Source organism: Bos indicus x Bos taurus, chromosome 2 (assembly GCF_003369695.1).
Source record: "Bos indicus x Bos taurus breed Angus x Brahman F1 hybrid chromosome 2, Bos_hybrid_MaternalHap_v2.0, whole genome shotgun sequence".
NCBI lineage: Eukaryota > Metazoa > Chordata > Mammalia > Artiodactyla > Bovidae > Bos > Bos indicus x Bos taurus.
Genome location: NC_040077.1, coordinates 129,026,823 through 129,039,631, shown reverse-complemented (window position 1 = coordinate 129,039,631; position 12,809 = coordinate 129,026,823). Strand labels below are relative to the sequence as shown.

Here is a 12,809-nt window from a genome sequence, read left to right as displayed (position 1 = left end):
TTCCAAGGATGCCTCTCGAACAACAAGGGCAGATTAAATACACGGTGGGGGTGCGTATATTGAGACACAGTGCACCCATTTAAGCGACGTTATTGGACTTCCCTGGTGGTCTAGTGGTGAAGAATTTGCCTGCCAATGCAGAGGACACAAGTTCGATCCCTGGTCCATGAAGATTCCATGTGCCACAGGGCAACTAAGTCTGTGTGCCACAGCTACTGAAGCCAGCACACCCTAAAGTCTGTGCTCCACAAGAGAAGCTACCGCAAGCAGAGGGGAGCTCCGGCTTGCCACGACTAAAGGAAGCCTGAGCGCAGCGACGAAGACGCAGTGCAGCCAAAAATAATAATTAAATAATAATGATAATGTAACATTGTACGTAAAAATACGTAATGATGTAGAAAGATGGTCATGATGTATTTTTAAGCAACCCCCCCCCAGTATAATTATGATATTGGTTCTGTAAAAATAGTTCTTTATACATAGAAAAATGACTAGATAGATGTTAATACTTTAGGCTTAGAAATAAAGGGTCAAAACTGCCCTGGTGGTCCAGTGCCAATTCAAGGGCCTGCATTTGATCCCTGGTCACGGACTGGATCACATATGCCACCACTAAGAGTCTGTATGCTGCAAACTCATTAGCCTGGCATAGTTAAATAAACAAATAAATAAAAATGAATGTCCAAAAAAGAAAAGAAATGAAGGCTCTTCTTCCTGGTTTTCGGTAGTTTCCTCTCCCCACACAAGTTTTGTTTGTTTTGGCCATGCCACACAACTTGTGGGATCTTATTTCCTTGTGGGATCTTAGTTCCCCAACCAGGGATTGAACCTGGGTCACAGCAGCGAAAGCACGAGTCCTAAGCACTGGACCAACCCAGGAACTCCCCCTCCTCCACTTTTTAAAAATGATGAAATTACAGTGCTACCCACACTATGGAAAAAATTCTAAAAATAGAGAAGTACTAGATATCCCCCTGCAGGACCCTAATCTTCTCCTAAGGATAACTTAAATTTTTTTCCTCTTCTACCTCCCCGTATTTTCCAAAGTTACTCATAATGAACACATATTGCTTTTGAAAACTGCAAGAGAAGCCAACATTTTAAAAAGAAGAGTAAACAGTGCCCTGAGGTTCAGTGGGCCCGGCTGGGCCGGGGCAGAGGGCTGGGGTCGGGACTTGGACAGACTTTAGAAGGCAGAGCCCGAGGAGTCCCCACTCAGGAAGAGTTGGTCACTGGGCACCTGGGACTCTTGTCGCCATAATGTCCCAGTAGCTAGTGAGAAACCCGGCTGGTGCACACAAGAGGCCTGGGTATGGCCTTTCCTCCTCTGTGTCCAACTAAATGCTTACAGATACTCCCTGGTGTTGCAGAATCAGGATCACCAAACATGAGTCCCAGCTCTGCCTCTGCCTAACTGTGTGGCCTTGGGCAAGTAACTTAACCTCTCTGAACCTCTAATTCCTCCTTTGATAACTGGGATACCAATATGTCCCTCAGAGGCTGGGTGAGTGTGAGGGTGGATGTCTGGCACTTGGAGGTGTTCGGTAAATGGATGCTCCTTTCTGTCTCTCTACCCATGTTGGCACCACCAAGCAGAAGGGTCTCTGAGAGGAGCATCTTGGGGTCCTTTCACAATAGCTCCTCCTTGGTTGTCTCATGGTCAAGCCCCCAGACTCCTTTCAAGGTCTGGGCATAAATACCCCCCTCGTGTAAACATTTCTGGAGAGCGAGATGCCATGCACTTCCGGGTGACACGCCCTGGTAGCGCTTGGTTTCTTCCCCACATCCAGCCCCCTGCTGCAACAGAAGCATCACTCTCCTAGACCAACCACCCTGGCCACAGTCACTTACATTTTGGCTTCGTAGTCCTTCCATGCCTTCTCCAGCTGCTTTTTGGAATCCTGTAGTTCAGGAAAAAAAAAAAAACACAATTTGCCCAAAGAGGGTCTTGGGGTCTGGAATCAACAGGACACTGTGCTACAATTAGGGGGACCCTGTGTTTGCAGGCTGAGAGCCACCCTCCAACCAGCCCGTATTCACATTAGCCCTGACTGCAAACGTCATCAGCAAAATAAACCCTACTGACCCCACTTCTCAGAGCGGAGGCCCTCCTGCCAACTGACCTCTTCCCACAGTTGCCAGTAATCAGTCTGAACTGGTAGGCTCAGGCCTAGGATATTGGGGCTATTTGGGGGGAGGTCTGCCCTGAGTCCCCTCTCTTAGAAGATGGAGATCACCATGAGGAAGAAGAGGGAGGATAAAGATCAGAATCCTCCCCCTAACTCTGTCCCACTGGTTCTCCTGCCTGGTTCTAGCTCATCCTTTCAACAGGAAGGTACAGGTTGAGGGACATATGCACAGAGAGGCCAAGAAGTCTACCCAAGGCCACACAGCAAGCCAGAGAGACCTGGCTGATCCCAGGCCCCATCCAGCGGGCTGCTCACACCCTTCAGAACAGTCAGCCCCGGCATTCAAGGTGTCTCGGTCTGCCAGGTGGAAAAGCTGCCGGTCTGGTTTGGGTGGTTCCCAGGCTGGTGCTTAGCCAGGGGTGATGGCTCCTCCCCTGGGCCTTCTGGAGCAGACTTCCCAGGGAGATTATCCTGTGACTTTGAGCTCCGGTTTGCCTCCAGCCAGGGGCTGCCTGGTGCAGATAGCGCAGCAAGCAGGGGGGGTCAGGAGCCCTGGCCTCACACTGGCTCCTCTACTGACCAGCTGGGTGACTGTACTGCTAAGTGCTAAGTCGCTTCAGTCATGTCCGACTCTTAGCGACCCCATGGACTGCAGCCCACCAGGCTCCTCTGTCCGTGGGATTTTCCAGGCAAGAGTACTGGAGTGGGGTGCCATTGCCTTCTCCGGGGTAGACTGTAAGCAGGTTATCAAACGCCCGAGCCTCAGTTTCCTCAACAGCAAAACGGGGATGACCGCACCTACAGGACACACCTCATGGGGCTGTTATAAGATTCCATGAGCTATTTCCAAAAGGGCCCTGGCTCACCTAGGCTCACCCCAGACCTGGGCCCTCCTGTCTTTCTGGGGATCAATAATACGAGGACAGCACACCCACTGTGACGGAGAAGGAACTGGCACCCCACTCCAGTACTCTTGCATAGAGAATTCCCTGGACAGAGGAGCCTGGTGGGCTCCTGTCCATGGGGTTGCACAGGGTTGGACACGACTGAAGTGACTTAGCATGCACGCATGCACTGGAAAAGGAAATGGCAACCCACTCCAGTATTCTTGCCTGGAGAATCCCAGGGACAGAGGAGCCTGGTGGGCTGCCATCTTTGGGGTCGCACAGAGTCGGACACGACTGAAGCGACTTAGCAGCAGCAGCAGCACACCCACTATGACAGCTTCACTTGGCCTCCGTCCTCAGCCCAGCCCTGTCCCGCACTATGGTCTCCTGCCTGCCCCACTTCTCGCTCCATCTCACCACCTCTGGGCACCCCTCCCCACATGGAAACTCACCTGCCGTCCGTCCCTCAGCTGCACCTTCAGCAGAGTGTCCAGGGGGAAAGAGACAATGTTGTTCAGGTTCTGAACCTGGAAGAGGCAGAGACCCCCACACCCCACCTTGAGCGAATGCCTGTCCAGCCCCACAGGGCTCAGGGTACAGTGAGGCATCACCAGAACAGCACTGGGGTGAAGGAGGCAGGGGAGAGAAAGACAAGGTGGAAGGGTACACCGGGGTGGCGGGTCGGCCTCCCTGGAAAGCTCTTGCCTTCCCCCGACTGATGGGCCTCATCCTTCCACTGCCCGCTCCACTGCATCCACGGTCAGCCCTTCTCTGCTCCTTGGCCAGAGGGACACCCTCACGTCTCCTTTCTGACGCTCCGAGGTCCACCTGTGTGGCCCACCTGTTGTTTTTCCACTCCCCTGTAATGTGAGAACCCTTTCCCTATGGTCACATGGGGTGAACACGAAGTCAGAGCTGACCAGAGTGCTTCATGGGGGGCCACTGTGATTGGCTCAGGAACAGGCACGTGACCCAAGCCAGCCAATCAGGATACCTTCTGGGACTCTTCTACCAAAGTCAGGAGAGAAAGACTGTCTTTCTCCTGCAAGGTGTGAAGCTGGGCCTGCTGGGCCATCCTAACCCCCTGAGCAGAGACGGAGAGAAACCCTAAGAGAAAGAGAAGGAGCCTGAAACCAGCTGCATGTCTGATCTTCCCATTACAGGGGTCAGTGAATTCTCTTTTTGAAAATCAACCTCGAGGGGCTTCCCTTGTGGCTCAGTGGTAAAGAATCCGCCTGCCGATGCAGAAACACGAGTTAGACCCCTGATCCAGGAAGATCAGGCATTCCCCGGAGCAACTAACCTGTGCACCACGACTATTGAACCTGTGCTCTAGAGCCTGGGAGCCGCAACTCCTGAGCCCAGGTGCTGCACGTACTGAAGCTTAAGAGCTTTGAAACAAGAGTAGCCACTGCAGTAAGACACCCAGGCACAGCAACTAGCGTAGCCTCTGCTCTCTGCAACTAGAGAAAAGCCAGTGCAGTAACAAAGACCCAGCACAGCCAAAAATAAAATAATAATAAAATAAAACAAAAAATTAACCTGAGGAATTCCCTGGTTGTCCAATGGTTAGGACTCAGTGCTTTCACTGCCAGGGCCAGGTGGGCCCAGTTTCAATCCCTGGTCGGGGAACTAAGATCCCACAAGTCATGTGGCATGACCAAAAGAAGTAAAAAAGATTGGAAGAGAGAAAAAGACTTATTAAAAAAACAAAAACAAAAAACCTAGTTTGAGTTGAATTTCTGTCATTTGGCAACTCAAAACAGCCTATCTGATATTTCAGCCCACCTTTCAAGATACAGCTCAAGTCTCTCCTCCTCCAGGAAGCCTTCCTGACTACTTCTTCCCATGGCCTGTGCTGATCTCTTTTCTGAGCCATGGCAGTTCAAGGCCTCTGACCCAAGCTGCTGGGTCCTTGAGTTTGTGCCACGCTGCTAATCTTGCTTGGTGTCATCTCACACCTCAGTTTCTGTCTCTTGGACTATATGGCTCTCCAAGACAGAGCCTGACTCTTCCCTGTGTCACAGCCCCTGGTACAGTGCCCACCACCAAGTAGAGCCTCAACAAACATTAGTCTGACCAAAACAAGGGGAAGAGGAGTGAAGACAAAGGAGCCCCTGTTCACTGATTCAGTTGAACCCAAACACTGTTAAAGGCCTCTACTTGCAGGACAGGCCACGAGGCAGTGCTACCCAGAGATAAAGTGATGACAGATGGCATCAGCTAACGTGTACTGAGTGCTTTCCCTGGAGCAGGCACTCAACTTGAGAAATCCTCATCCCTGCTCTGTGAGGTGGAGACCATGGTTATCCCCATTTTAATTTTTAAAAATATTTATTTACTATTTGGCTTGCCGGGTCTTGGTTGTGGCATGTGGGATCTAGATCCCTGACCAGGGATTGAAACTTGGCCCTCTGCAATGGGAGCACAGAGTCTTATCCACTGGACCACCATGGAGGTCCCTTTCATCCCCCTGTTACAGATGAGGCTCAGGCAGACTGAGTGACTTGCCCAGAGTCATACACCTCGTGAGCAGCAAAGCAGGACTCAAGGCCCGAGTCTAAGCCTGAGGTCTGGGTGCTTGATCACTAAGCAGCTTGCCTTACAGAGATGATGTGGTCCTCGCCTGCCAGGGAGGGCCCTGGTGGGACTTCAGCCATGAAAGCCAGCCCTAAAGCTATGGAGCCTGGGGCGGGGAGAGGGGCTTTGCTGGTAGGCAGTACCAGCAGGCTAATTACGCTCGGATGCTGGGTTCAAATCCAGCATGACCTCAGGGGAGGTACTTAACCTCACCTCCTAGTCTCCTAGCCCGTGCAGAGGGGGCAGTGGTAAAACCATCCCCACAGAGCTGTGCGCCAGGGTGCATGTGGACACACGTGAAGTGCCGAGAGCCGTGCTTGTGCCCGGGAAGAGCTGGGGTCTTGGGGTGGCCTCGAGGTGCGGACTTAGGGAACAAAGCCATCTCAGGAAGGAACCAGAGGCCACTGGCCCACGTGCAGGAGTGAGAGGTTTACTGAGAGGAGGCACGTTCTAGGCTTTGAGGGCAAAGTAGGTGTGCTCGGGAAAGCAGAGTACAAAGCAGGTGAAGGACAGGCGGTGGTGCAAAGACAGGAAGCAGAGCTGGCCTTCCCCTCTCTCAGGCCTCCTCCAGGGAGCCCTCCCTCACGTGGGCTCTTCCCCGCTGTGAGACCTCTCTGCTCCTGGGTGCTCACCACAGAGGAGGAGGAGGAAGGCAGGGAGGGAGAAAGGGGAGGGGAGACACCGACAAGAAGTCAGAGAGGACGAAGAAAGCAAACGGGAGGTCAGAAGTGGAAAGGGACCTCAGGTCATGGGTCAGAGGTCAAGGGGGACTAGAGGTCAAGGACAAGCTGAAAGAAGGATGGAAACCAGCCCTTTCCCAGCCAGAGTTTTAAGCCACAGATTAGATTTGCCCTGAGCCCGGGCTGAGGCCGACGGGGAGGCGCAGGGCCTCACCAGGTTCTTGAAGAGCGCGGCCACCTCGCGGGTGAACACGGCCAAGTTCAGGAAGCCGGTGGACAGCTCATGACTGTTCTGGGACAGGTGGCTGTTGCCCAAGGACTCCACGGCCTCTCGGTACTGCTCCTCGTTCTCCACGTGGCCTGTGGAGGCGCAGAGTTAGGTCCAGGCTGGGGCCAGGGACGGGGCTGCCTTGGCCAGGCTGCTCCCGGTAGGCTCACTCACCAAGGCCGGAGCTGTGGATCGCACGCACGGCCTTCTTGATTCTCTGCAAGATGGCCTGGTCTCCTTCTAGCATCTGGAAGCAAATGTGGACAGAGGTTCAGGGACGCTCGGCTGGGAGGGCTGCCTGATTCTGTGATCCCGCCCTCCAAACACATACAGAGTTTCCTCCCTAGGGGCCCCCTGCAGCCTCACCAAACATAAACAGACCACCCTCCCTCACCCAGACCACACAGGAAGCCACGGGCCAGTCACACCCCTCCAGGAAGACTTGCGGGACAAGTAAAGGCAGTGATGCCAAGGCACATGGCGTTGTGGGGTATGCCAGGCTGGGTCTGAATGTCAGCTCTGACACTAACTAGTGTGTCAACCTAGACACACTGTTCACTTCTCTGAGCCTCAGATGCCTGGTCTGCAAAATGAGGATGACACTACAGAGTTGCTAAGAGAATGAATGATTTGATGAATATATACATGACACAGCAAAACACCAGAGGAAAGAACGTGGACATCTCTATATTCTTATTTATTATTTTATTTGGCTGGGTTAGGTCTTAACGGTGGCACGTGGGTAATTTTGTTGCATCACAATTTGTGGGATCTCTCATTGCAGTGCGCCGGCTTCTCTCTAGTTGTGGCGAGCCGGCTTCTCTAGTTGGTGGCGCGTGGGTTTAGTTGTCCCACAGCATGTGGGATCTTAGTTCCCCGACCTGGGACTGAACCCACATCCCCTGCATGGAAGGCAGACTCTGAACCACTCGATTACCAAGGGCAGTCCCGACATCTCTATCTTCTTGAAAGATTCAGCTAGGGAACACTTGTTCCCCACACCCCAGGCTCAATAAGCAGTCATGTGAGGACGAGGAGGAAGAGGCCAGGATACCAGTGGAGTGGGGTAGATGAGGAGGGTAGAGGGGACACTGAGCCCCCTCTGGACAGAATTGGTGGGATGGTATCAGGCAACCCAACCCCAAAGCCTAAGGGTTGCAGAACAAAGTCAGACTGTAGGGAAACCAGAAGATGTAATGGGGAGAAGCAGGAGTCACATTTTCCTGGGGGCTCAACCCAGATGGAAACCTCCCAGACACACTCCTGTTTTAGTGGGGTAGAGAAATTGCCAGTCTCATGAAACCCTCATGAAATGCAGAGTGAAGTGGGAAAGGACAGAATTAGGGCTGCAAAGGGCCCACAGATCCACAGGTGAGGAAACCACAGCCAAGAGACGGGGGAGTCTTGCCCAGAGTCAAAGAGTGGGACAACGGCTGAGCTGGGCTTTCAGGGGGTGCCCTGGGACAGTGCTCCATCCGCACATGATGGCCCCATCTTGACCCCAGGCCCCTGCATTTCCTCAGTGACTATAATGGAATCAAAATGTGATCTCCAAAGAGTTACTTCAATGTGACAAGAGTTAGCAAACATATTTGGAACGGCATCTGCAAAGATTCTAAAAGAAATTCATAGGACACGCACGGGGCAGATCTTGGAGGCAACAGAGTGTTCTGGAAGCCTTGGGGATGTGAGTAGCCTCTGGAGAGAGAGGGGTCTGGTCTTGAAGTGCAGTTCCACTGCCCAAATGCTGTGTGACTTTGGGCAAGCACCTATTCTTTCCGAGCTCCCTGATCAGCTATCTGTAAAATGCAGGAAATAATGCCTACCTCTCAGGACAATTATGAGGATTGTACGTATGAGAGGATGCACATAAAGGGTTTAGTTTGGGTTTCCCTAATAGTTCAGTTGGTAAAGAATCTGCCTGCAATGCAGGAGACCCTGGTTCGATTCCTGGATTGGGAAGATCCCCTGGAGAAAGGATAGGCTATCCACTCCAGTGTTCTTGGGCTTCCCTGATGGCTCAGCCAGTAAAGAATCTGCCCGCAGTGCGGGGAGACCTGGGTTCGATCCCTGGGTTGGGAAGATCCCCTGGAGAAGGGAAAGCCTACCCACTCCAGTATTCTGGCCTGGAGAATTCCTGGACTGTGTAGTCCATGGAGTCACAGAGTCGGACACGACTAAGTGACTTTCACTTTGGTGTGAAGCACAGACTGTGTCCTCAATGAACAGTCAGCAGTCGCTCTGATGCTAGAAAGTACCCATCAAATTCTAGGTACTTTTCCTCCAGGTAATATAAACCAAATAGTCTCTTTCCCAACTATGGCCTTGAGATAACTTTCATGTCTGGGACCAGTAGAGGCCCATCCCAGGGCTGAAAAAAGAAAGCAAGCTGAGGAATAAGGGAGACTGGGAGAGGAGGCCATAACTGACTCAGCTAAAGAACTAAGACACTTCTACTTGAGAGACAAAGACAAGAGGAGAGAACGCAGACAGGTCTGTAGTTCCTGAAGACGCAGGCTGGGAGACACGTGTTCGCCAAAGTCCTTGAGTCCCACCTTGAAATGTGAAAAGGGAAAGATAAGAGTTGATTAATGTAAGGAACTGGGACTTCACTCCAAAAGACAGTGCAGGTTAAAGATATGGCAAATAGAAGGGGAAAAAGTGAAAACAGTGACAGATTTTCTTTTCCTGGGCTCCAAAATCACTGAGGATGGTAACTGCAGCCATGAAATTAAAAGACGCTTGTTCCTTGGAAGGAAAGCTATGACAAACCTAGACAGCATGTTAAAAAGCAGAGACATCACCTTGCCAACAGAGTCAAAGCTGTGGTTTTCCCAGTAGTCATGTACAGATGTGACAGCTGGACAATAAAGAAGGCTGAAAACAGTGAAACAGAATCAGTTGCTCAGTCATGTCCAACTCTCTGCAACCCCATGGACTGTAAGCCCACCAGGCTCCTTTGTCCATGGGAATCTCCAGACAGGAATACTGGAATGGGTTGCTATTCCCTTCTCCAGGGGATCTTCCCAACCCAGGGATCGAATCTGGGTCTCCTGCATTGCAGGCAGACTCTTTACCATTTGAGCCACAAGGAAGCCCCTAAAGAAGGCTGAGCACCGATAAATTGATGCTTTTAAACTGTAGTGCTGGAGAAGACTCTTGAGAGTCTCTTGGACAGCAAGGAGATCAAACCAGTCAATCCTAGGGAAATTGACCCTGAATATTCATTGGAAGGACTGATGCTGAAGCTGAAGCTCCAATACTTTGGCCACCTGATGCAAAGAGCTGACTCACTGGAAAAGACCCTGATGCTGGGAAAGACTAAAGGCAAAAGGAGAAGGGGGAGGCCGAGGATGAGATGGTTAGATAGCATCATCAATTCAATGGACATGAATTTCAGCAAACTCTGGGAGACAGTGAAGGACAGGGAAGCATGGCATGCTAGCAGTCCATAGGGTGGCAAAGAGTCAGGTGCCACTTACTGACTGAACAACAACAAAGATGTGAACAAATTCCAGAGAGATTTAGAAAACTCCCTAGAAGGCAGATCTGTGTGCCAAGCACACAGAAGGCGCTCAGTAACTGTTTATCTAAATGAGTGATGGTTTACAAAGCCCTGGGACACAGACCTGAGCGGTCTATGTCCATGCTCTAGCTACTCTTTGAGGAGTCTTCCTATCCCCTGACACATATTGTCTGACAACCTCTCTACAGGTGGGCTCTTGCTGCCTTGTTTGTCCTTGTCATAGCTGACTGGACCAAGGTGGACACCTGGCCCAAGCCAGGGCAATCAGATTCTCTTTCCAAGAAATTTGGAATCAGCTCTGGAAAGCTTGAACTTCCCTGGTGGCTCAGATGGTAAAGAGTCTGCCTATAATGTGGGAGACCAGGGTTCAATCCCTGGGTCAGGAAGATCTCCTGGAGAAGGAAATGGCAACCCACTCCAGTATTCTTGCCTGGAAAATCCCACAGACGGAGGAGCCTGGTAGGCTACAGTCCATGGGGTCACAAAGAATCGGACACGACTGAGCGACTTCACTTTCACTTTTTCATTTTCTGGAAAGCTAGCTAATTGACTGGAAGTGTTTAAGCTGGGACACCTTCCCTACCATAGGCAAAGGGAAAAGAACAAAGTAGATGTGTAGAAAGAAGCAAATGAGACCCACCCTGCCATAGAGAGGCACAAGAAAAGAGCTGCCCTGGTTTCCAACAACTTTCCAGGTCCTTCACTCTCAGAGGCCCTTCCATACTTCCTGTCCTTGGGCCTCCATGAAATACCCCCATATCTACCCAACAAATTCCCTTGACAGCTCAAATTAGTTTAAGAGGGTCTGTCTTCCTTGCAGTAGGGCAGACGCTACTGGTTGGCTCTCAACCCATTCTCTTTTCTTCCTTTAGCAATTAGAACCCTGATTTTTCAAATGGCCACTTGGCCAGTCACAATAAAGACTACATTTCCCAGCCTACCTTGCCGCGAAATGTGGTCACTGACAGAGTTCTGACCAATGGTATGTAAGGGATATTTCATTGGTTAGCTTTCAGCAAGTATTTTTTAAAAGGAAGGGATGACTACACACCTATTAGAATGACCAGAACCCAACACACTGACAACACCAAATGCTGGCAAGGAAGTGGAGCCACAGGAACGCTCACACATTGCTGGTAGGAACGCAAAATGGCACAGCCACTTTGGAAGACAGTTTCAGTTTCCTACAAAACCAGACAGACATTTACCATATGATCCAGCAACAGCTCTCCTTGGTGTTTACTTAAATGAGTTAAACTTATTTCCACTTAAAGACTTGCACGTGGATGTCTATAGCAACTGTATTTATCACTGTCAAAACTTGGAAGACAGTGGACTATTATTTAGCACTGAAAAGAAATGAACTATCGTGCTCGCTTCGGCAGCATATGCACTAAAATTGGAACAATACAGAGAAGATTAGCATGGCCCCTGCGCAAGGAAGACACACAAATTTGTGAGGTGTTCCATATTTTTTCATGTTGGTGCATGGCAAAAACCATCACCATATTGTAAAGTAATTATCCTCCAATTAAAATAAATAAATTTTTTAAAAAGGAAAAAAAATAGAAATGCTACCATTTGTACATGAGTCAAGAAAATTGAAAATAGAACAATAAAAAGTCAAGAAAACATTAAAAAAAAAATAAAGCTATCAAGCCACAAAAGACATGAAGGAAACTTAAAAGGAAAGAAGCCCATCTAAAAAGGCTATATACTATATGATTCCAAGTATAAGACTTTCTGGAAGACCCAAAACTATGGAAACTGTAAAAAGTCAGTGGTTGCCAGGGGTTGGAGGGAGGGAGAGACGAGTGGGTAGAGCACAAAGGAGTTTTACGCAGTGAAACCATTCTGCCTGATGCTACAATAGTGGACACATCTCACTGTACAGCTGTCAAAACCCACAGAATGTTCACCACCGAGAGAACCTTAATGCAAACTGTGGACTTTGGGTGATGATGGTGTGTGAGTGCAGGTCCACCGATTATAACAGATGTTCCATGCTAGTGTGGGATGGTGATGATAGCGGGGGAGGCTGTGCATGTGTAGGGCCAGGAGGTATGTGGGAACTCTCTATACTTTCCACTCAGTTCTGCTGTGAGCCTAAAACTGCTCTAAGAAATAAAGAAAAAAGAATTAATAAAAGAAAAAAAAAAAAGAAGGGAAGCGTGACCTCTGTCATGCATGTGTATGATCAGTTATGTCTCTTTGTGACTCCTTGGAGTGTAGCCCGCCAGGCTCCTCTGTCCGTGAGATTTCCCAGGCAAGAATACTGGCGCGGGTTGCCATTTCCTATTCCAGGGGATCTTTCCGACCCAGGGATCGAACCCACATTTCTTGCATCTGCTGCATTGGCAGGTGGATTCTTTACCAGCTGGGAAGCCCATTTTTAAGGAGGAAGTTCTGATCGTAGCCTAGGAATGGGATGGGATTTGGAGAAAGGCACAGAGGTTTCTGAACTCCTGTAACAAGGCTACCAGGGTATGATGAGTCACAAGCTGAGATTCTAGCCCCAGTCTCCTGGAGACTGTCTCCCTGGGTGACACTAGCCCAGCCACATCCCCCCTTCTTTAAAATAGGAGAAAGATCGTATCACATGAGGAAAAAAATCCACTCTCCACTTCACTCACAGAGTTACTGTAAGGCTCAGATGAGACTGCAGACATAACAGCATGTGCCAAGGCTTGAGGCAGTTGGAAAATATGAGTATGATTTTTACAGTGGTTTGTTTTCTGC

At 50.1% G+C, this 12,809-nt stretch overlaps 1 protein-coding gene and 1 non-coding gene across 2 annotated transcripts in view; one reads left to right on the top strand and one right to left on the bottom strand.

Moving 5' to 3' along the window:
* The window catches only part of ASAP3 (ArfGAP with SH3 domain, ankyrin repeat and PH domain 3), a 51,097-nt gene that overhangs the window by 19,529 nt on the left and 18,759 nt on the right, over positions 1 to 12,809 (bottom strand). Inside the window, 4 exon segments of the mRNA XM_027520624.1 lie at positions 1,852 to 1,901; positions 3,469 to 3,543; positions 6,491 to 6,636; positions 6,719 to 6,791. Of these exon segments, the coding sequence (XP_027376425.1) occupies positions 1,852 to 1,901; positions 3,469 to 3,543; positions 6,491 to 6,636; positions 6,719 to 6,791 (344 nt within the window).
* On the top strand, positions 11,440 to 11,546 carry LOC113881949. Its single transcript, XR_003508228.1, has one exon. It is a non-coding gene; the product is annotated as a U6 spliceosomal RNA (small nuclear RNA).